General features: G+C 41.6%; 1 protein-coding gene across 4 annotated transcripts in view; it reads right to left on the reverse strand.

Moving 5' to 3' along the window:
- dennd5b (DENN/MADD domain containing 5B) overlaps window positions 1-23180 on the reverse strand; it is a 98109-nt gene extending 74929 nt beyond the window's left edge. For 2 of the 4 annotated variants that reach the window (XM_073480902.1, XM_073480901.1), the window contains exon 1: window positions 22796-23163. In XM_073480902.1, coding sequence (XP_073337003.1) covers window positions 22796-22904 — 109 coding nt within the window. In that variant the 5' untranslated portion in view covers window positions 22905-23163. Of the gene's footprint in view, window positions 1-22795 lie in introns of all 4 variants that reach the window. The other 2 variants (XM_073480905.1, XM_073480903.1) reach the window with 2 other exon arrangements.
- Window positions 23181-24541: the final 1361 nt, after the last annotated feature.

Raw genomic sequence — 24541 nt, forward strand, 5'->3', positions numbered from 1 at the left:
GAGGCTATGGAGAAGGACTTTCGGTTGGCCTCAAGGAAGTTCTGGCAAACCATCCAGCGACTCAGAAAAGGGAAGCGGGCCTCAGCCCAGGCTGTTTTCAGTCGGGGAGGGGACCTGCTGAACCGGACTTGGGATATCGTCGGGTGGTGGAAGGAACACTTTGAGGACCTCCTGAACCTGGCTTACACGTCCTCTGAAACTGAGGCAGAGCCTGAAGACACGGGGAAGACTCGTTCATATCCCTGGCAGAGGTCACTGAGGTAGTCAAGAAGCTCCCCAGTGGCAAGGCGCCAGGGGTGGATGAGATTCGCCCCGAGATGCTGAAGGCTCTGGACATTGTTGGGCTGTCATGGCTGACACATCTTTTCAGAGTCGCGTGGAGGTCAGGGATGGTACCTTTGGAGTGGCAGACCAGGGTGGTGGTCCCCATTTTCGAAAAGGGGGACCGGAGGGTGTGTTCTAATTATCGGGGTATCACACTGCTCAGCCTCCCTGGGAAAGTTTATTCCAGGGTGCTCGAAAGGAGGGTCCGTCCAATCGTCGAACCTCTGATTCAGGAGGAACAATGCGGATTCCGCCCTGGCTGCAGAACAGTGGATCAGCTCTTTACCCTTGCAGGCTTGCTGGGGGACTCATGGGAGTTTGCCCATCCAGTCTTCATGTGTTTTGTAGACTTGGAGAAGGCCTACGACCAGGTCCCCCGGGGAGTACTGTGGGGGGTACTGAGGGAGTATAGGGTACCGGGGCCGTTGGTACGAGCTATCCGGTCCTGGTACGACCCCGGTATGGGGACCTCAGAATTGCGTCTTTGCTTTTTGCGGATGACGTGGTTCTGTTGGCTTCCTCAGCCCGTGACCTCCAGCAGGCATTGGGGCGGTTCGCAGCCGAGTGTGAAGCGGTCGGGATGAGGGTCAGCACCTCTAAGTCTGAGGCCATGGTTCTCTGCCGGAAAACGGTGGATTGCCCCCTCAGGTTGGGGAGTGAGCTCCTGACCCAAGCGAAGGAGTTTAAGTATCTCAGGGTCTTGTCCACGAGTGATGGGAAAATGGAGCATGAGGTGGACAGATGGCTTGGTGCAGCGTCTGCAGTATTGCGGGCGTTGTACCGGACCGTCGTGGTAAGGAGGGAGCTGAGCCGCAAGGTGGGGCTCTCGATTTACCGGCCCATCTATGTTCCAACCCTCACCTATGGCCACGAGCTGTGGGTAGTGACCGAAAGAACAAGATCGCGGATACAAGCGGCTGAAATGAGTTTCCTCCATAGGGTGGCTGGGCTCAGCCTTAGGGATAGGGTGAGGAGCTCAGACATCCGGAGGGAGCTCGGAGTAGAGCCGCTGCTCCTTCGCGTCGAGAGGAGCCAGTTGAGGTGGTTTGGGCATCTGATCAGGATGCCTCCTGGGTGCCTCCCCATGGAGGTTTTCCGGGCACGTCCAACTGGGAGGAGACCCTGGGGCAGACCCAGAACTCGCTGGAGAGACTACATATCTCATCTGGCCTGGGAACGCCTCGGGATCCTCCCGGAGGAGCTGAAAAGTGTTGCTAGGGAGAAGGAGGTCTGGAGCTCCCTACAGAGCCTGCTGCCACCGCGACCGACCCCAGACAAAGCGGATGAAGATGAAGATGAGTTTTAATTTAACGCTACATTGGTTACCTAATTTGTGAGAGGCCATACTGAAAAGCTAACAAAAAACGTCCCTGTCTTTTACTCTCTGTGACAACAGGCTTATAATATTCTTTAATGAGAAAATATTAACAGTGTAATTTTGCTAAAGATGACATGTATTGATAATCAAGAAAAACAACTTCTGATTGGAGCTAAATTAATTGAAATAATGGTTAAGAATTGGAACAAAGCTGCAGCATGAATCTCATAGCTAGCTTTACCAAGAATGAGTGACTTAGTGGAGAGCAGTGGTAAAGCCTGTCCAGCTAACAGTTAACAAAAAATTCTGCATATAATCAGAAGGAGAAAGGATGAGAGTAAGTCAGTGGAGGAGGGTTCAGAGATACAGGGCGCTCTCTTTAGCTCAACAACCCCCGTCCGTGAAATCATTTGTCTTGCTTAAATGCTCTCCTGTCTCCATGGCAACCCCTGTGCTCCCTGTAGCACACAGAAAAGGGTAGAGGGCCGCTGTTAATGGAGGTTACGTCTTGAACCCAGGCACATGTTAATTACATTGCCAAGGAGCAGGCCCCTCAGCTCATCACTACACCTGAGTGTAGGGTGGGTGATTTCATTTTCGTAGGCAATACTAATGATGTCTTATTATGGGTGCTCCCATCTGGCTTCTACAAAACCCACAGGACCATATGTTTTAAGGAAGCTGCTTGGAAAGGAAATGATAAAGGCTGGGAGCAGAGATAAAAACAGATGAAGTAAAAAGATAGAGAGTGACAGACAGAGACATGTTTGTTCAAATGGCCCCAAGAATGAGCACGACATTTAGGACAGTTGCATAAGCTACTACAGCCGTACGTTCCATACTTCAGCTTTAAATCAGGCAGGCGGATATAATGTGAAACAGTTGGAGCAGAGGATGTCCATTATTATCAACAGTTAAAGGAGTGAGTTAAAGCTGAAGATGTCAGAAAAATTCTGGAAAGATTAGTGGCAAAACTTTGAATCACTATGTCAAACCAACTGATGTTTCTAAAGACTTGATTTATGTTAACTAAAAAGCCGGCGGACGTTGATCACTGTCAGGAGACTTTACTTCTTTAAATATAAAATATAAAAATATCAAATAAAAACTGTGATATAAGATATAGACCCACATTTAACAATGTTTGTCTCTAACATTACTGTGTTGAAGGTAACGCAAATTATATATGAAAGCAAAACATACAAACTCTTCTGTAGGTTCCTTTAATACCCAAAATAATACAGTTCTTACAACCTCACCATCAAACAACACAATATAGTCCTGTCCCATTTCCTTTCTTTTGAGCTGATGTTCACATCATAGCTGATCAGTTCCTCCCACTGTCCATCACATCTCTTTTCCTCTCTTCCAGTCAGTCTGGGCTCCTCTCAGATTTCTGCTTTCTGCTGTCCTGTCACGTTTTACCCTTCACTCTGCTCAGATAAACAACCTAGCCACTGGTTCAGAAATAGCTGCCGAGTTTCTCTAATCTGCCTTGACAAGTTCACCGACGGTCCAATTACATAACTTGATGTTTTCAGGAGAGGAGAGGAGGCTTCGTCTGGGCGGGAGTGAATGTGACCCAAGTTCAACCACACACACAAAAACAGAGTCAGTTAATTTGACATTTTGGCTGTTTTTTAAACACATTCTGAGGGATTTACGTTAAGCAGCTGTGTGCGGTGACATAATCATGCTGGGCCAATGCCTCGCTGTCCTGAGCCCCTGCTAATAATGCTAGTAATGCTTATTGATTGAACCTATAAGAATACAGCTAAACTACTTTTTCTCAAACCAGAATGCACCATTCACTAGGGATTGTTGGTGCTCAGACATCCAGGTCTGGGCCAGAGAAAAGGTCTGGACCCTATTCCAGCACTTTTTCAAAAACACCTAATAAACTATCGAAGTAACAAAAATACTCAGAGAAATCCACAGGGGATGAGCAGGATCTGTTGCAATAGAGTTTATTTAGTTTTCCCAGTCAGCAACCTCAATAAACTTGAGCCAATCCCGGGACCAGACTGAACTCAAGCTCGCAGGGTTTCTAGTTTTGTACTTATGGAGTTCTTATGGAGCCGCCACCTATTTTCTTAAAACACTCCTAATGAGATGTGTTCCTATTGGTGTATTTTCTAGCCTGGGATTTTAGGTACGTTCCTAACGATGCAAAAACTCTCTATTTACTGTCATCAATGAAAAGCAGCAAATCTTCAAATTTAGGAAGGTGGAAGCAGCAAATGTTTGACATTTTTGTAAATTATCAAAATAGTTTGCATTTATTTTTTCTTTCGATGAACTTATCAGTTAATGAATTGACTAATCATTGCAGCTCTACCATTCAACTACTCTATAGAGACCTCTATGGATTTCACATTGGTCCATGAATGACAGGAGTCTAAGGCTGAATCCCATTTCCAGTTTTTACCCCTACCACTTGTTTTTGAGTGGCCCCTTGCCCCTCAGAACAGAGATACAAGGGGTAATGTTGAAAACTCCTCCTATGTGATGGGACAACTCTTCAAGCCTCTCACACATCATAAGTAGTCATCAATGGCGTATATGTAAACCCACGTGACCGAACTTTTCCAACATGCCGTCTTCAGCTGTGGTGATTCTCTTGCATTACCGTGGCAATCCTGATATTGTCATAATTGTTATTCGCCATTTAGCATGGATGCTCGCATATTGTTCACAACTCCACACTATCAATCAAGTTATCAAATAAAAAACAACATTGCTTCATTACCTGGTCACTAGTAGTACTTTATGGGCATTAGCAACCTGTGCTCCTACCCTGCACATCTGCACTGATATTAGAGGAGCGGTACCAAGCGCAGCAACTTTGCTGCTGGACTTCAGTTAAAAGTAAGTAAAAGGTATGTGAAAATGCAGGATGCTCATGCACAAATCAGCAATAACAATGTAACGTTAGCTAGTTGGCTAGTTAGCTAATGAGACATCAGCAAACTGGCAGCAATTGCTTTATGCTTGTAATAAAGAAAATGACCATAATGCACTGAAACAAGAGAGATTTCTCATAACCCCTGGTTTAAGGTGTACCTCTGAAAAACCTCTGCAATGTAGCTCTAACATTTTGCCCTACCCCTCTCTGATGGTGTTCTCTGTAGTTTGCCTGCTGATCTCTTCTTCACATAAGTTACCCTTACAGCATTACACTTTGGACTGTTATGGCTGCCAGTGATGCCTCTAATGTCTGCTATGTGTGTGTGTAAGGGCCACTGGGGAGCTGTTAGCCTCCTCAGAGCCACCTACAGCAGACATCCAAAGTCAGCCTGGGGATACTCCAGTCTGGATATTTCTGCTGCAGCAGGGGGAGGTCAGGACTAGGAGACTTCATTACACATCACTGGTTTAATTCACTATATTCACTGTCCTGTGCAGTCATACTGGGTGTTCAACTTGATGTACTGCTCGGGGGAAAGAGAAGATGTAGCAGAAAATGGAAAGAAAGGAGGTACAGAGGATAAAGTAATGAGATTGACACAAGAAGGCAAGACTAAGGCAAAAAGGAAATTACTCAATCCATCCTCTTATCTAGAAGTTTGGAGAGTCACAGTGAGGGAGAATATGACATGGGTTAGTTTTGTGATAGCGGTCATGCTTTGTTTAACCAGCCAAATCATACAGGCCAGAGTTCAGTGGATGAGTTGGAACTCAATCAGTGAGAGATCAAAGTCCAAATAATCCACCAACAAAAGCACACACACACACACACACACACACACATATACATACACATACACACACAAACTCTTCCTTCTAAAACAAGAAGACATGACAGACCAACCAAATACAGACAGACATATTTATTTCATATTTGCATCCAGGGGCAATACCTACCAATTTCACACGGCAAAGTGAAAGCCAATACGTTTAGTGTGGTTATTGTTTAGGCAATCATCTACCTACTAAATTGATCACAAAATGAAATAGATTTCTTCAATCCAATTGCAATCATTTTGGTTAGAGATTCCAATTTCACTGTTTACATGGACAATAAATAAAACAAACCAATAATGTGTCTTTATATAGCCAAAGCAATAATAAATAATTAATAAATACGTATATAACTTTTTCAACATGCACAGAGTGGTTCAACCTGCTTAAATCATCTACTTTGCCAGAAATGTAACTGAAGAAGTTTTTCTCCATCTTCAATGAGAAAATCCAATTAATTCATTCACTCGCTCTTTCAAAATCTTGTTTGATCAGCTCATTGTTTCAAGACTTTCCACCATCAAGCATTCAACCATCTTTAATCTTTTAAGATCTTCAACAAAAAAGTTGTCTTAGCCACAGACAAGTTCTGTTTGGCTACCACCATGTTTCTGTCTCTCCCGGAATCAATGTTACACAATGTTATCCCCACGTGAGGTGAACATGCACAGCAAGAATAGATTTATTCCAACAGGAGAACAGTCAGATTAAGTGTTTACATGGTTATTTGGCACTAAATATTCCTATTGAATGGATTATGATGATTATTGATCCAATTAAAAATGTATTTGCATTGGACCAGATGAGGTCAGTATCTTTTAACTGAAGTGGTTAAAATGGCACTTTTATTTTGATCGGGCTATTATTCTAATTATTAATGGAATATAAGGGGTTCAGGTAAACAAAGCTTTTTCAAGATATATTCCTAATAGAGAGTAAGTGGAAGGAGAATTTGTATTCAATTCAATTTGGCCAAACTATGCCTCCAAACTCAATGGATCTGTCTTCTGTCTTCAAGTGATATTTAATCACTGAAAAAAAGCATTATGTGTTGATCTTATATGAATCTTGTCAAAGAGATATATGCATGAGAGGAGGCAGCTTAGTTTGCATGCTTGTGAGGCATTACAACAACCAGCACTTATTATCAACCTGGAAAGCAATTTTATAATAAATAAATGCATTTCAGCTCTGTAACGCTCTGACTGTGTTTAGAACGAATAATCCAGTGTCCACTGTGTGTGTCCAGCGTGTCTCACAGTGAGGTGCTGGCTTGTCATTTGGCAGCAGGACCCCTGTAACACAGCAGCTCTTATCTGTCATAAAGGGCCTTAGTGACCACTGTGCAGCCTATCAGAGTTATGTAAGGAGATTTACAGCCTGCCTGACATAACACTGCACTCCACGCTGTTACAATTATGAGGTTTGTGTGGGCTGATGTCATCTGTGGGGACTCGGAGGTATTATTTTATGGCATTACATTCAACAGTCAATCAATTAATGTGGGCTTATTCATCACAGATGTTTCAATCATGGTTAGAATCTGGCCAGCTTGTTTTTCCCAGTCATAGCCTCCCTGCATCTCTTTTTTACCTGCTTCCCTCTCTGTCTCTGGAAGTCCACGTTCTCATAATATCAGTGTCTGCTTGACCTGGGTACAGACTAGCACCTACAAACAAGTACGGAGTGTACCATCACACTACATTACAACACACAGCAAATGAAACACGAGTAGATCTTTGCACTAATGGGGAGAGAAGCTAAAAGGGGGCAGCAGTGGATAAACAAATTAAGTTTAAAAAATTAATTAAATAATTTAACAATAATAATAATAATTTAATTAAACACAACTTAACAAATGCTATGTCTTTGAAATGTTTTATCAGTTTTTCCACAACTAATTTGGTAAAGTAGGGCAGCGAATTACTGACTATTACTAGAGTTTCAGTCCTGGCTACGGTTGCGCTGAACGTCAAAACACATTATTATTTCACAAAACACAAGAAAATTTCAGAATGCACAACATTAAACTAAATACAACAACATTCAACAAAAGACAACAACATTCAACAAAACACAACAACAGGAAGTTGTGTTTTCTGAAATGTCCTTGTGTTTCTAAAATGTGGTTGCATTTCCTACAATGTGACAGTGTTTTCTACAATGTGGTTGTTTTTCTACAATGTGGTTCTTAGGGGTGTAAATTTGTAAAAATTACAAAATTAAAAATTAAAATTATATCTCGGGATGTCCCAATCAGGTTTTTTTTACCCTGATCCCGATCCGAGTCATTTAATATTTAGTATCTGCCAATACCGAGTCCCGATCCGATACTTAGCCCTAACTAATATTTTCCGAGATAATACAGCTGCATTAAGAAAAAAATACCTGCATCCAAGCTGTTCCTTAATAGGTTTTTTTATTTTGTTCAAACAAAGTAAATACTTTCATATGGCTCTTTCTTATTCTGCATATCCTATTGCAACATTGGTTTTCATTTGTTTTTTGTTTTTTAACAAAAACAACCAAGTAAACAACGTCAGTAACTAAACCCTGATCCTCTACCACGGAGATGGGCTGGTTATCCAGAGCGATGAATTCAGTTACCTTCTCTGTAATATTTTTGGCCATGTTGCTGTCTCGAGGATATTTCTCTTTCCTTTTGAAAGTATCCACGAGTGTTTGTTGCTTCGGTGCCTTTGCTTGTATTGCTTGAGTCAACTTGTATTCCTTTGAGTGTTTGTTTTTTATGTGCCGTATCAAATTTGTAGTATTAAATGCAGCTCTTTTGTTACCCCCTCGTGAAACAGTCGTATTGCAGATGTTACATGTCGCCGTTGGACTGCTTTCGCTTTCTAATTTAAAATATTTCCGCACTGCAGACATTTTATCCACAGGTTTGCCAGAGTAATGTTACGCGCGCGTCTGCGTTCTTCCACAAATTGTGCTCCGCTTACAGCTGACGTAAAAATAATCAGGCTTGGGTCCGAGTTCAAAATTGCCGATCCCGATCAGTGAAACAATGCCCATATCGGCCCCGATCCCGACCCCGCAGATCAGCTCGGGACATCCCTAACTATATTGATTCTTTGGACAACGATACAATATTTTCCAATATCACAAAGTCTGCTAAGATACGATTGTAGCACACTTTGGGAAATGTTCTACACATGAGCTTAACCGCTCATCAAAAATCTTTTTCATTTTTTTTTCATCTTTTTTTCATTCTTTAAACAGCTACTTCTGTCTTGTTTTGCCTTTAAAGAGAGACTATCTGAAAATGTGCATAACTGGCCTTACTCCAGAATTCCACTCGTTGCATGTGCATTACGGAACGGCTCCGCTGCAGTTTTGCTCAGTGCTCCCTCGTCCATCAACGCCCACCGGCTGCGTTTTGAGTGCAGCACGTCGCAGCACTGTCGGACAGCTGGAGTAGCAACCCCTAGGAGCTCCCGCATTAATTACAGAATCATGCAGATTCGCAATTATGTATACTACTGTTACACTACTTTATAACATGTATGTGCTATAAACACAGCAACAAACAGACCAATGGTTAGTATTCCCAACCAAAGGATTATAAGAAGGGTGGACTTGCTTGGATTTGTCTCTTTTTTTAGATGTTTGTGGTGTCAACACAGATGTTTTATTCTGAAAATTAACCGGATGTTTTGACGTTGTTTCGGTGTCTGACTTGCTATTGTTGTTACTTTCCACAATGCATGGTGGGTCTGGATCTCAACCACAACACTTATAACAGCATCTATGTGATTAGAAACAGTTGGCAGATACATGTTTGGATTAACAGGTGGAATATGGGGGAAACACATTAAAAAAAAAAAAAAAAAAAAAACACAGATGTCTACGTCATGATGTGTGCCGTCATGCCTCTTTTGGTACCGCATGCTGTATGAAATGACACACTGGAGCAGCTTCACGCCGGCACTGCTTGGTTCAGTTTGAACAAAGGCAGCGTAATGATGAGCCTTCTTTGTGGCGATAGTACGGAGTCTCTGTGTGAAAAGGGCTTTTGTCTCCTTCCTGCCCCTTAGAGAAAGAACATATGGAGCTCAGGGTCAGAGGTCACTCTAAGCGAGGGGATGTTGGAGATATAGAGGCATTTGCAAAGGTATGTGACCAGTCAGCAACAGCTAGCAGCATCCTCTGAGTTTGTCATGTCCCACTGACTCCCAGAGGCAGACAATCCATCATTATTGCTCCCCTTCTCTCACCCCCCAACCCTTAAACTTTGACTACCAGCATATGGCAGCCTCTTCTACACTATATGGGTCTAGGCTGAGACAGCTCATCAAGAGACACTCAACATCTCATCAGTCAGGACCTTCAACTTAAACCTACAGGATGCATTTGAGGCAGCAAAAGTCTAGTGTTCATCTAACACAGTTGGGCAAATTACTGTCCCAAAACTACAGACTACCTGGAAACTGCTTCTAGCCTGTATCTGAGTTGTCTGGAGTTCATAAAGCTACTATAGATATTTAAGAAGCAGAGAGCTGTAGGTTTTTGGTCTTATCTGCTGCATATTTAGCTTAGGTGCTCTCTTTTTATTTATTTCCTACTTTTCGTTACTGTCTCTGCAGCAGTCACTTGAATTCTCTCTTGGTCAAGCACTGAGCTTATGGTAAACAACTCAACATTGTTTACATGCCAATTACAGTTAAAGTCATAACAGTCGTACATGTAAAAGCCCAGCTAGGGCAAGAGTTGAAAATTAGCAATAGCTATATGCTCTCTGTGCAGCACATCAGTTACAATCTTTCTTTTGGAACTATGTTAAAATGCATTGTACCTATTATATAAAATTCAAATAAATAAATAAAGGGCTCTGAAATACATCTACCCCAGTTTTTGTGTTGTGTCTCACACAATTGGCACTAGTCGGCCCTTGTCGGAGGCTTTTTGGCCAACTAAGAATGTAGAATCGGCAGTGAAGCCCATCAGTAAGACAGAGGTCACACTGATTGGCTGTTCAGCTAAGCGAATCATTGCATAAGAACAGAAACAGAAAAAGACAGGGAAAGAGGCTATGCTCAATTTATGAATTATACATAAAAGACAAAAGAAGTCAACTGGAGAGGCTGCAACCAGGTAATGTTTGGCACTGTGTCTTGATAATTGACTTAATGGTTGCAGATTAATTTTCCTGTCTAAATACTATTTTTTAGTTCTATTATTTTCAGCTCTCGAGGGTTTCATCAGGTCATCTTGTCTGATTTTGTACAAGACTGACTCAAGTTAACATGGACTTATTTTAATCGTAATATAAATTTAACTTTTATTTAATTTATTTTCAGGTGAATTGAATTGTTTGACTTTGAAATTTGGTGACCTACACTCCACTTAATGGAAGCTCTTTCTTTGAGAAAATTCATCCCAAAATCATTAATTGCCCAGTGAGGCCAACACATCAAAAGCTATTAACAAGCTGACCCATAGTGAGAGGCTTTATGAAGAAAGACAGGAGGATGCCGCTGGTCAAACATTGCAGGATGGAGAGAGTGGAGTCGTGTGTGTGTGTGTGTGTGTGTGTGTGTGTGTGTGTGTGTGTGTGTGTGTGTGTGTGTGTGTGTGCGTGCGTGCGTGCGTGTGTGGCTACATTACAGCGATGGGTTCAGTGCAGCCTGGAGGAACTGTCTGAATGGATTACTCTAACAGTCTTAACAGCAGCCCAGCCGGTCTAACAGAGCACGAGGCAATGAGCGGGGCACAAATCTCAGATAGATGGACAGGATCATTACAGGGGGAAGAGAGGAGAAAGGAACTGATGAGCCATAAAAGACCCTAGAATTTGTAGCAAAAGAAAACAAAAAAGTTAATTCCTCATCTTGAAAAACAACAACAACAAAAAACATATGTGACAAAGAAAAAGATTTTCTCATAATGTCAATATGAATACATAATTAGATGAACAGAAACTATTTAAATTCCTTCTTCCCCAGAAAACAAGTGTCTGGTTTGATCTTTGTTTTACTGAGCTACTAGCATTGTACATGCCATATCATTATCTGCTCATTACCCAGGCATACTATAGTTAGCAAAAGTCAACAGGGGCGTGCATCAGTGTCATTAGCCCTTGTCATCATAGGCCTTCGTCAGCCGGCAGTGTTAGTGTGCAGCCTTTGTGCTGACTGACTCCCAGATTGGTCTATGTGTGGACAGATGGTCAAGGCCAGAGGAGAGCTTTAGCTGCTCAAATCCCTTTGTGTACTGCTGTAGGACGCTCCCACCTCAGCCCCGGTCTAAACACCTCTTTGCTTCAGTCATATTTGAAGCTGGGCCGGCCAATTCCCAGCTCCCATTGACAGCAAGGGAGCTTTTTGAAAAAAAAAACTGCATATGTATAGTCAGAAACAGGGTCATACTGGCCAACTGTAGCTGTTAGTCCTCCCAGAGCCTCACTTTGAGAAGAGAAGCAAGCATCAGACGTCTGAGTGACGGAGAGACATTACTTTACAATAGTGTTGTCAGAATATCAATAAATATTGATACTGAATATTTGAAATGGTTTCCATACGCATTTTTTGCAGTACTAATAGTCCAGTACTAGCTGTGTTTTTTTGCTATCCTCTCAGACAGCAAGTTGACACATACAGCACTGTAGTGCCCACATAGCCCCCATCTCCTCCAGAAGTAAATTAACTTAAATGCTGTTGTGCTTAACACAAAGTACTTGGGCCTTGTTATATACATATCTTATAATAAAAATCAGAAATGTTATGCCCCAAATGTAGTTTTTCCCTGTTGGATCGAATATGATATTGAATATCGATATTTATCAAAAGGTATGTATCAACGTTAAAAATTCCAGTATCATGACAACACTACTTCACAAGAATCTGAAGTCAGTAGTGTTAGGTATTCTTTGTCTTCAAAGGGCTAATCATACTCAAAAGGTTCCCCAAGCCCTTAGAGACATCCTGCTTGTGTTAGCAAGGAAAAAGTACCACCATAAAAACTCAGAAGAAACTCTTGGGAGTGACAATCTCCCTCTTGGACTAATAGGTGCAACATGAGAAACATATTGTGATTTGCTCTGTGTTGTGCTTCAGCTGACAAGATCATGTCAGTATTATCCCAAATTCAAACTTCAAGCAATACTGTATAATCAAATTCTAAAATCCAAGTTCACAGTTTAATTTTTTTATGTTTAGTCTGAATTGAAGTCAAGCTGTTATAGAAGACATTCATCTTGAAACAGACATGTTTAACTTGAAGAGAGTTGTTGGCATCTGGCTAGAAACTGGAGGTGGTTGTAAGTCCCAGTGCTACAAGAGGGCAATTCTCCCTGAGGTGACAATAACTCATTTACATCTGGGTAATGGCCAATGACCAACCTGTGATAAAATACTGACAACGGCCTGTCTAATTCAGTGTGACTAAAGCAGGAGATCGCTGCTGTGGGAGAGTAGTGGGTGACGCGCTGCTGTGAGTGGGAGGTGTGAAAGATGGAGACAAAGAGGACATGAAAGGAGGAGAGAGGGAGTATATGAAGGTGGAGGAAGACGAACTGAAGAACTGAAACTGAAACTGAGAACTGAAACAAAGCATCTGTTATTTTCAGAAGAGCATCTTTCTGCATGTGTGAGTATGTCTGTGTATAGGTCTGTGTGTCTGTGTGTGTATGTAGGTATATACTGTAAATCTGTGTAAAGCTGTGAACGTTTTGATTTGTCCACTCTACCAATGTCATTGTCATCAAATCTACAGTACTGAGTAAGTCAATGATTTAGGATTAGACTTAAAAGATAAAGATACAAAAATGTATGGACATTAGCAGCAGAGGCTGAGATATCCTGACTTTTAGGGCGCACTCACACTAGGCAATCCGTACCGTGCCCAAGCATGTTTGACCCCCAAAGTCCAGTTTGTTTGATTAGTGCTAAAGCAAGGGAAATGGTGTGCTTCAGCACGGTACAGTTGCTCATGCACGAGCACAAGCACGGGTACACAACGTGGACATGACATATAATCGATGCAACCATTCCTCTCCAAAATCATTTAATAACAATGGCGGCTTAAAGGACTAAAGGACGCTTTATGATGCCGTAAAGTCATACATATTACGATGTGATGATGTATGTACAATATGTCTACATCTCTATTGAGAGCATTCCCAGTAATACATTACCCACACCTGTGGAAAACAAACCATCTCTGTCACTTTCCAATTAATCAGTGATTATTATTGATTGATTAACTGATTAACTCAGTGACAAACTGAAAATTAAATGCAAACTATTTTGGTTGGCAGAATAGCCGATTGGCTCTGATTGGCTATTCTGCCTCTGACTGGCATACCCTGATATTCTTGCTCTAACCCCAACCAGTCTTACTCCTCATGCCTAAACCTTACAAACCCTGCCAACAATGGCAGCCAATCAGAGGCAGAGTAAGAACTGTCTTGGCAGTAGTAGTAAGTAGAGGCATCCATAAAAATGCCTGGTTGACTTATGTCTGGTAAGCCAACTGGTGTGCAAACATCTCTCCAGCAGCAGCTACACTGTGCTGAATGCCCACCTCTTCCCCAGCAGGGGTAGAAGATAGCCAATTGGTCCACATCGTACAATATAGCAGCACTGACCTCATATCTCTATTTACAACTGGCAAGCCAAACATCTCCCTCCCCAAATTAGCTCTTCACTCCTCTCACCTTTCATCTCCACAATGCAGCTTGACTCTAACTGTGTCTGGTGTTAGAATGCAGGGACTATTTCAGGCTTTGTGTGCCAGCCAGGGTGTATTTATACCACTAAAGCTCAATGGCATGGTATGGGGTGGGTGTCTGGGCTGACAAAATGGCTATTTATGGGAGGAAATAAACCAGCTAATTAGCATTCAAGCCTGAGACCAAAGAGCTCAGGATCTACATCAGAGCATTAGTTAAATAAAGCTATGGTCTACGATCTGAGAAAGATTTGAAAAAAGCATCCCCCCCACACACACTCCTCCCCTCTGTGCTCCTTAATCCCTCCCCTCCGAGCTCGTATCGCTCTCCCCTCGGAGCCTCCCACGACACACCCCTCCCGCAACAAGCAACAAGAGCAACAAGCCGGCCGGCAGAAACCAAATACGGCGCCAGCTTTGAATGTGGAGTAACGATGTCGGAGTCACAGGTAAAGTTATTACAATGCACGTTGAAACTAACGTAAATCTTGTTAGTCATTACAATGTCCACAGCTAAGCTCCACAGCCAAGCTAGCGTAACATCATTAGCATGTTACGGCTACGTTACATTACAGCTCGGTAATAAGTTACTATTTATCAACAGCTAAGTTAGCCACTGCTAAAAGTTATTGAGGGCCAAGAGACTAACAGATGCTGCCGTTAGCTTTAATCACAACGATCGCTTCCACATTGTGACTGAAAACTAAACCTGCATGAGCCTCGGACCAGCTGTGTCCCAGCTGTTGTCTGAGCAGCACCAGACTGCGACACAAACGTGCCCCGTAAACCGTAATCTCTTGTTTATGACAGATACGACACACAAATACACACATCATAACGCGTATATGATAATCCATCATATTGATTTAGCAAAGGCTTCGTTGAAAACAAATGGACAAGACCGGGAGGAGGGCTAGCAAAACAGTTGAGTAGTGACCGGGCGAGAGGTTGTTATGGAGAAATAAATCCAGACAGGATGAACGAAACCTTTGATCATTCATCCATTCATTCATCTTACTTGCATTACTTGCTGCTTCATTTAGCTGCCACGAGCAAATAAATAGGCTGATTTGGTGTAAACATGATAGCAATTTTAGCTTACAATGCTAACATAGAGGCTAACGTCTCCGTCAAGTGTTGACAATACTGCAGAGACAGAAATTGTTTCGACGCCGTCTAATAACACAGAAAAAAACTAATGGCAGCTTTCACAGTCATAAGCCAGCATCGGCATAAAAATTATCTGTGTCACAACATCCACAATAAAGACGAAAGATTACCTGCTCAGGGCCAAACAAACCTCTTGTCCGCTTGTAGTTTAAAATGTGGAAGTGGGTTGGGATGAGACGTGACCAGGAGCAGGAGAGTGAGCGAGGGGAATGGATGGAAAAATTGACCAATAGCAGCCATGCGGACCTATTGGACCATAACCACCATCTAAATAATGTTAATAATAATGATCAATCTTTCAAATTGTAGACCATAGCTTTAAATAAAAAAAGGGAACAGTTCACACAAAAATGAAAATTCAGTCAAGTTCTGTAGTCCAGAAAACATTTCTGGAGCTTCACAGCAAGTAGTGTTGCGGCATTCTCCTTAACAACTGAAGTAGATGGGGACTTTTAAAACATAAAAAACAACTGAAAAAAACATAAAATGGCTTCATACAGCTCGTCCAGAATAATAATCCGTTAATAAAAGGTTTAATTAATTTGAGAGGACGCCATTTACACCATCAACACTCTGTCAAAGTGACTTAAAAAAGATGTATATAGGCCACCCCGGTAGCTCAGTTGGTAGAGCATGCAACCCATGTGCAGAGGCTGTGTCCTCGCCACAGCAGCCTGGTGTTCAAATCCTGCCTGTGGCCCTGTGCTGCATGTCATCTGCCCGTCTCATCTGATTTTCCCAGCGCTCCTCTCATCCGATTTTCTATCATCTCTCCAAGGCCGGAGATATACTTGCTTTTGAACCACTGGCTGCATTGTGAACATAGTTGTTCACATACTTGCCTATATACTATGCAAGTTACTTAAGGATACTACTAGATGGCACATGTTAGCTTGTTTGTCCCTGCTGCTGCTGACACGCTTACTGACTCCTGATCCAGTCACACCCCCATACTGGTCCTACACAATGCCTACCGTTCATGTGCATATAGTATCTGACGGAAGCATAGCGCTAATTTCTGTGGACGTGCACGACTAACACTCCAAACAGACGCAGGATACGAGAGCCAGCCCTCATGCATACTTTGATGCATTATTAAAAGCAATATCTCTTTGGCCGAAGCTGTTTTTATTTATTTATTTAATTATTTAATTATTTTTAAAGGATGTAACTAACGTCTTTTCAAATCAGTTTAAGAACTCTGAGCTTCTGGAGCCTGTATTACACCGGATGGGCTGTATGGAGCCAGTTTATGTGAAATGTTTTGTGGACTATGAAATTTTACTCAGCTTTCCTTTGGCATGAGGGCAAACTGAACAGCTCCTTTAAATACTGAACGATCTTGTAAGAGTAGACTCACACGTAGACAGAGAGTAGGCACTGTAAAACAACGACAGAGCCTGAGGCAGGACAACAGGAAGTCTGGCCCTCTGACTAGAACAATGGGCCATACTGCCGCACAAAGAGCAAGGCCTGAAATAAGCAAAGGCATAGAACCCTGCCTAATGTGGGTCACTGCAATTATGGCTGCCTCCAACTCAGGGTATAGGAATATGTCGAAGTGCTGAGATGTAGCCATGTGCTTTACAAAAAAAAGGAGGTTCATGGAGCGCCAAAGGCAACATGCTGATGTCACTCATTGCAGCATTAGTGTCGTCTAGATGATGGTGTGTCATGGGGGAGCCAGCAACAGGCCTGCTCAGAATTGTAAATGATCTCCAATTAAGTGAAGAAGGGAGGGGGCAAACTGGGGGAGATGATAAAGAAATGGGGGTGGGCAGCTTTAGGGATGAACAAAGGGGACGGGGACATAATGCTGTGCTATTGCTTTCCTCGTGAAGGTGCTGGTTTTCCCTCAAGTGCAACACGCACTGGTGACACTGCACCAAGTCAGTTAATGTTCGAACCACATACCAGACATACAAGCTGCTTTACTGCACTGCAAACAGGAAAGTAGTATACTTTGATACATCGGCATGCATCAGTAAAGTAACTGTGCCGACCTCTTGGCGGCATCAGTTTGTGTGCTTGCATAGAAACCCCCACAGATGCACATAGGGAGAATGTGTATGGAGTTCATTCACATAAGTGCTTATGAAGGCTAATATGTATAGATTAAGTGTATGTTTATGTGCTTTTCCCTTTTCTATTTCAGACCCGCACCCCAATAAGAGCTGGATCAAACAGGCTGACAAAACACGTTGTTGAGATTTGAGATGTGTCCGAGTCACCCCATTTTTCTGACTCACGCAACAACTTCTCTCAGGTTCACAGCATTTATATTTTAGCACAGCTGTTAGGCAAACACATGAATGTGGTTGATGGTGATGGTGAAACATACAACAGAGACTCCTTTACAACGCGATTGTTAGGGTTAGGGTTATAGTTTTGTTGAACAAACAGAATATACAAAAATATATTACAATGTATTGCAAAATCAAAGTCTACTTACAGAAATATACACTCTGCTTCTCCATGTTACATCTTGTTTTAACACATGAATTGGCACGATATATCGGCATTAATATCGGTATCGGCCGATGTTTGTCATTTTTTAACATATCGGCATCGGTCCGATGAGTAAAACTGGGCCGATATTAACAACCGATGTTTATATCCATCTAGTTGCTGTTTGTGTATGTGTGTCGGGAGGGGGATTTGGCCATGCGGTATTTGTTTGGGCATGTGACAGTGTCAGTGACGCAAACGCAGCACAGGATTGTGGGGTGTTAAACTAAAGAGGAGAAAAAATGTCAGTGGTGTGGTCGTTTTTCACAGTGTCGAAAGAAGATACTCGAAAAGCAGTATGCAACACTTGCAAAGTCAAGGTAATGCGAGGAGGATGCCGCGTCAAGTCATTCAACACCACAAATTTGATATGTCATAGGAAAAACCGCCAATCCAGAAGTTCACAAACAATGGCAGGAAGCTAACACTGCTAACATTAGCCAGCAGGCAAAACGAAAGCAGCAGCAGCCGCAGTTGGGAGCCCAATACAGCAAGTACTCGACCAAACCAAGAAATTTGCCAAGGACAGCGCAAAGCCAGGTCAATAACTAACAAGGTAATGGAAATGATTGCTCTTGATGACCAGCCATTTTCCAAAGTGGAGGACTGAGGATTTCGGCGGTTGATAGAGCATATTGAACCCCGCTACAGCCTTCCAAGTCGGCGCTACTTTTCCGACGTTTCCCTCCCTGCTTTGCACGAAGCCGTGGCCACGCATATCCACAAATTGTTGGACAATGTGACTGACAGTCAGGACATGTTTTTGATATTTTTGATTTAGCCTTTTTCACAGATTTGAGTTTAAATGGAGTGGACTTGAGCTTAAAACATGTTTTGCAATTTAATAAATGCCTGGTTGCCATGAATACTGGTAAATTTGATAAGGTAACTTTGTCAGGATATTATTTTGATTTATGATCCTTTTTGTAATTTATGATCCAAACTTTCTCACAGGAGTTTTGTGAGTTGAGGGAGTTAAACTGTACTTTAATTTAGTTACACACTTGCTACAAGTTGTAAGGGTTTCTAAAAAGTAACACTGTTGGTTACTTGTGTTTTATGGTAGCCCTGTAACCTTCTTATTTGGAAGTAAAACACGTTTTGAAAATAAAGGAAGACATTAAAAAATTCAGTTTGCATGATTTTCAGTCTGTACAAAATTTTATCATCTCAGAAACTTTATTTTTTTTTAACATATATCGATAAATATCGGTTATCGGCCATAACAACAATATTAATATCGGATATCAGTATCGGCCAAAATTTTCATATCGGTGCATCCCTAGTGAAAAATATAGCAGACACCATATTTACATTGAGAGCTGCACAGTACTTCTTTAAACACATGAATTATGATGAACCTCAACAATCTATAAACAATCCTGTTATATCTGTATTGGCCATGGATGTGTTATAAGTAGGGATGCTCGGTATGGATTTTTTTCAGCCAATACGATAACCGATAATTACCTGACTCTCATGGCTGATACCAACAAAACAACCAATAAGAGAAACTAACATTTAATGCTTTTTTTATGCACGCTTGAGTGTTAGAAAGGCTAAGATGTAGTGAGCAAAGATGGTTTACTTGATATTCCATAGCTGTGATAAGATTTCATGGTTAAACTTGGAGACTTTTTCCCTCCTGTCATGTCATTAAAAAAGTTTACACCAGTGATGACATGTGTGGCTGCTGTCTACATTGCGTGGATCTACACAGGTGCATCAGTTTGACCTTATGAGTGCGACATCAGCGTGTTTGTTGTTCTTCTTCTATGTGTTTATTGGCTGCTCACAAAAAAACTTTAAAGGTGCATACCATCACCTACTGTGTATAGATGCTGCACTTGTTAAGTCAACAAAAGCAATTTGGCTTTGTATTATGGGCTATAATTTCTTTGTGTGCCGATAACCCATAATGTAAATTTTCCATTATTGGGCTGATAATTAATCCGTCCAATATATATCGTGCATCCCTAGTTATAAGACCTGGATACTTGCCTCTGAAATTGTGTTCACTGATTCACTTGAATGAATATTGTTCCGTAGAATGGATGTCTGTTAGGAAAATTATTTTTGCACGACTGGGGAGTTTTTAGTTTCCGTTGTTGTTTTAGAAACAGGGTCATTAAAGATCCCCATCATAGGCAAACATACAACTTTCTAGCAGGAACAAACATGTAATTAACACATTCAAATTACACTTCACTTAAATTCACAATTCACTTAAATTTCCACCTATTCCTTCTCCCTTGTTAAAAATTCCAGAATATATGAATATGTTGATAATGTTAATGACTGCTGGGCACAATTTGTCTCCTACTTTCATGTGAAGTCCATTCTAAGTTTAATGTACTGGTCACTTCAAGTTTCAACATCACACTTGTGTATGCTGAATATTGGACCAGGATTGGCTTCCAAACTACTGCTGGTTGGACATTTAAAAGATGTCACCTTGGACTCTGGATAATTGTGATGGGCGGCTTTTACTTTTTTTTTTTTTTTACATTTTATAGACAAAGCAATTATTCAAGAAAATTGGCAGATTTAGCAATAATGAAAATAATCATTAACCGCAGCTTTAACCACATCACTGACTTGTCCCATAGTTTAACCATACACACAGCAGATGCTCAGCAAGTTGGGGTGATTGGTTTAAGCAGAGCACACAGCAGGCGTATGGACTCAGTATGGTTGAGGCTTATCAGTGTCACCTCAGAGATTTGCTACAGCTTGAGGGCACGCACGTACACACACACACACACACACACACACACACACACACACACACACACTCACAATCCTTGCAAACTAACAGAACACCTTGAGACACAAAAAACATCATAAATGCAGTAAAAACTAAATGCTCAAAACCCTCAAAAACTCAGGAGAAATGTTTCACTAAGTACAACTGATTATTTTGCAACTGGTCCAAGTCCACTTGATATCAGGCCAAACGTGCAAATACAGCTCACCTGACACAGTCGTGGTCAAAATTTAACATACACAAAACACAATACATACTACTTTGTCACAAAAAAGATTTATGAAGTTTGGTTCAATAGTTAATTTATTATAGGTCTTCTGAAAATGTGACCAAGTCTGCTGTGTAATATATATATACCATAACTAGAGCAATCCATTTAGGTGATTATAGAAAGCTGTGTGAATCAAATGTTCTTTTTAGCATGGCTTCTTAACTTCTTCTGAGTGATTCTGATTGATAACAGCTGGTGACTTTTCTGGACCCATTTTAATAGGGCTTGTTTGATACAGCCATTAGACTCAGCCACAAACCCTACAATGGGAAAGTCTAAGGAGCTCAGCATTGATCTGAAAGAATGCTTTATTGATTTGAAAAAGTCAGGAATGTCACTTGGAGCCATTTCAAAGCAGTTACAGGTCCCAAGATCAACTGTACAAACAACTGTTTGTAAGTCTAAAGTGCATGGCACAGTTGTGTCACTGCCACGATCAGGAAGAAAACACAAACCATCACCTGCTGCTGAGAGAAAACTGGTCAGGATGGTCAACAGTCAACCAAAAACCACCAAAAAAGCAAGTCTGCAATGAATTAGAAGCTGCTGGAAGACAGGTGTCAGAGTCCACAGTCAGGTGTGTTTTACATCAACATGAGCTGAGAGGCTGCCGTGTTAGAAAGAAGCACTTGCTCCAGACGCACCTTAAAGCTCAGCTGAAGTTTGCTGCTCATCACATGGACAAAGAAAAAACCTTCTGAAGGAAAACTCAGTGGTCAGATGAAACAAACATTGAGCTGTTTGGCCACAATGAGCAGCAATATGTTTGGAGGAGAGAAGGTGAGGCCTTTAACCCCAAGAACACCATACCTACTGTCAAGCACGGTGCTGGTAGTATTATGCTGTGGGGCTGTTTTGCTGCCAGTGGATCTGCTGCTCTAAAGAAAGTAAATGGAATAATGAAGAAGGAGGATTATCTCCAAATTCTTCCAGAAAACCTAAAATCATCAGACAGAAGATTGGGTCTTGGGTACAGGACAATGATCCCAAACACACATCAAAAGGATTGGTAAAGGAATGGATCAACCAGGCTAACTGACGTTTGAAATTGTATTCCCAAAGTCCTGACTTGAGCCCCACTGACTACATGTGGACTGTGCTCAAGACTGCATGTTCTTTTCAAGTGTTTGTAAACTTTTGACCATGGCTGCAGACTTAACTATTCTGAACTTTGGCCCAGAGACCAGTTACACAGACAGAAGCTTCCAATTTGGCTGTGATGCAATACCTCAGCAACTGCAACATGCAGCCTTCTATGCTGGCAGAACCACACTTTGGGACATTATGAATGGATAGGCTGAGTGAATGTATCAGGTGACAGAGCAAGCATGCTGCAACACCACAGCTGTACTGGTGCCATCTTAGAGAAGTCATCTCATGTGTGGGGTTTATTTTGCTGAGGCTGTGTTTTATACATGTGATCAAAGATAACCTGACAACCGACTTTTATTTGGAAAACACAGTGAGTAAAAACAGGAGTACAGTTATGAACAGTAGTTTCACTTTGACTGGTTCAGAGCAATACAGCGAAGCGCAGGAAGCTTAAATCAGATGGTAACATTTAGAAAAGATACTGGTGATCTGTCCCTGCTCACACTCAGCAGTACCTAAAATGACACTCGATCATCGGACAGCGATGCTGCTGAGTCTCCACACAAGTCAACAAACCCGCTGACATCTAACCTCAGTGCTGCTTTAACTGTTTATCCTGTGTGTTTTAATGGTGATTAGACAGTCAAATTAAAGGAAACCATGTGCCGTTTTGGGGGGTTATAGTGTGTAACGGTCACTTATGATAATTAGTTTAAATTCGAAGACTTTGTCAGTTTACATTAATATATTTCGTCGTTTATATCATAATGGATCACTAAATAGAATATGTACATAGTGGTGGAAGGACAATTTTTAGTCCAAATGTGTTGAACTGAATGTGTTTTTTGCGGTTCATTATTGTCAAATCATGTAATCATTTTCACAACCAACGAGACGCCATACAAGTGAAAGCTCATACCTGCTAACTCGTCCGGTTCCAGTCCCGTTTCTGTGTCTATCCCACAAATAACAAAGTAATGGGCGAAGCGGCAGGGCGCCGCGCCGGAGCCCGCGGAGCACCCACTCATCCCGGCTTAGGTGTGCAGCGCTGTCCGCTCCTAGTTCTCAAAGCGATACATATCCAGGAAAAAGGGGAAACGCGGATAAAATGCTCAACTCAGGAGAAATACTTCTCTGTATATTCCTAGCTGTAGACAAAAGCTCCGTGATACAGCGAAGTTTCCTTTAAACGCTGTTCCAGCGGTAGCTGGAGCTCAGTGAGCTGTGCTGGCAGAGCTTCCCGACACACTGCTGACTGTGTTGGATAGCTCGTTGGAAATCTCCGCCTCGGTGGAGCTCGGAGGAGTTGCTTAGCAGAGGGCGGGATATTCAAATCTAGTCCCCCATTCAGTCCAGTCTTTTCGCTGACACAAAGGCCCACATTTTATTCTGTTTTGTGATTATATGGCAAAAAAAAAGTCACCATCTGCCTGCGTCCGCTCTCCGCTCTGTTTCTGAGTGACCGACAGACTGGCTCACGTTCACTGCCTCATACATATTAATGAGCTGACATACGTCATCATGCAGCTACAGTGCTGAATCATATATTCAATGGAGCTGTCCAAAATACAATAACACACAAGCTGTGGGCTCAAATGTGTTGACTTTATTTAAATCTTTAAAATGAGACCATTAGATAAGATTTCTTTTCTTTTTAAAAATATGGTAAAATTAATTAAGAAATTAGGCATGGGTGTTCAAAACATTAATGGAAATGGGTGTGTTTCAAAATTTAAGAGACCCTTAAAGAACCCTTTACATTTCTATTAAGGCATACATACAAATTATCTAATGTGTGTGCAACATGCAGATAAAGGTATAAATACCTCATTAAAATCTTAAAGTTATTCCTTCTCCCTCATTGGTGAAGCCCATTTTCCGTGGCCAATTTAAATGTGTGTAATTTTAAGAACTAGGCTAAAACTAAAAAGTTTCTCTCTTTGATGGAAGCCCATATGAGACATTACTAAAACATAATGTACAGTTGAAAATGAAAATGTAATTCCACAAGAGCACTGTAATTGTCCACATATGTATATGTCATTTGATTAAAAAAGCTGTTTGACATTTCATTTTCATAGACATCCTTTTAGTGATTGAGAAAAGTTTTTTTTTAGCTTGCTTCTCCACAGTCTTACTTGGCTTCCAGTATATCATGACATTAACATGGACCATTGGAGCTAGTGTGGATCCCAAAACTGCAGAATCCACTCCTCCTTTCCTGTGATCAGGAAATTAATGTTGGTGTCACTGTAAGCACTCCAAATAGTGGAGGAGGGGAAATAAACTTCTTGAAGTCTCCTCTGGCAGAGGATGCAGAGACATGTCCTCCCCAGACATCTTTACAGTCCTGGCAGTTACCTTGCTGGAACCAGCATCAAAACTTCAATATCATTAGTAACACATCCTTCTACCTGTATTTCTGTTTCTTTAAGTAAAATTCAACAACTCATTAAAACAATCCTTTAATCATTCTCAAAGAAACCTGCCATGGATCAGATATAATTTCATCCATAAAAAAGCCAGACTGAAGACAAACTACTTCTATGCCCAGGGAAAGGTGTTGATTTGTGGAGACGTTAATGCAGACTTCAGGGTGAAGAGAGTCTTCATATACAGTACTATATTCAGCCACACACAACTCTGGTTGAAAAGTAATTTTAAT

The sequence above is a fragment of the Pagrus major genome, chromosome 14, assembly GCF_040436345.1.
Source record: "Pagrus major chromosome 14, Pma_NU_1.0".
Taxonomy (NCBI): domain Eukaryota; kingdom Metazoa; phylum Chordata; class Actinopteri; order Spariformes; family Sparidae; genus Pagrus; species Pagrus major.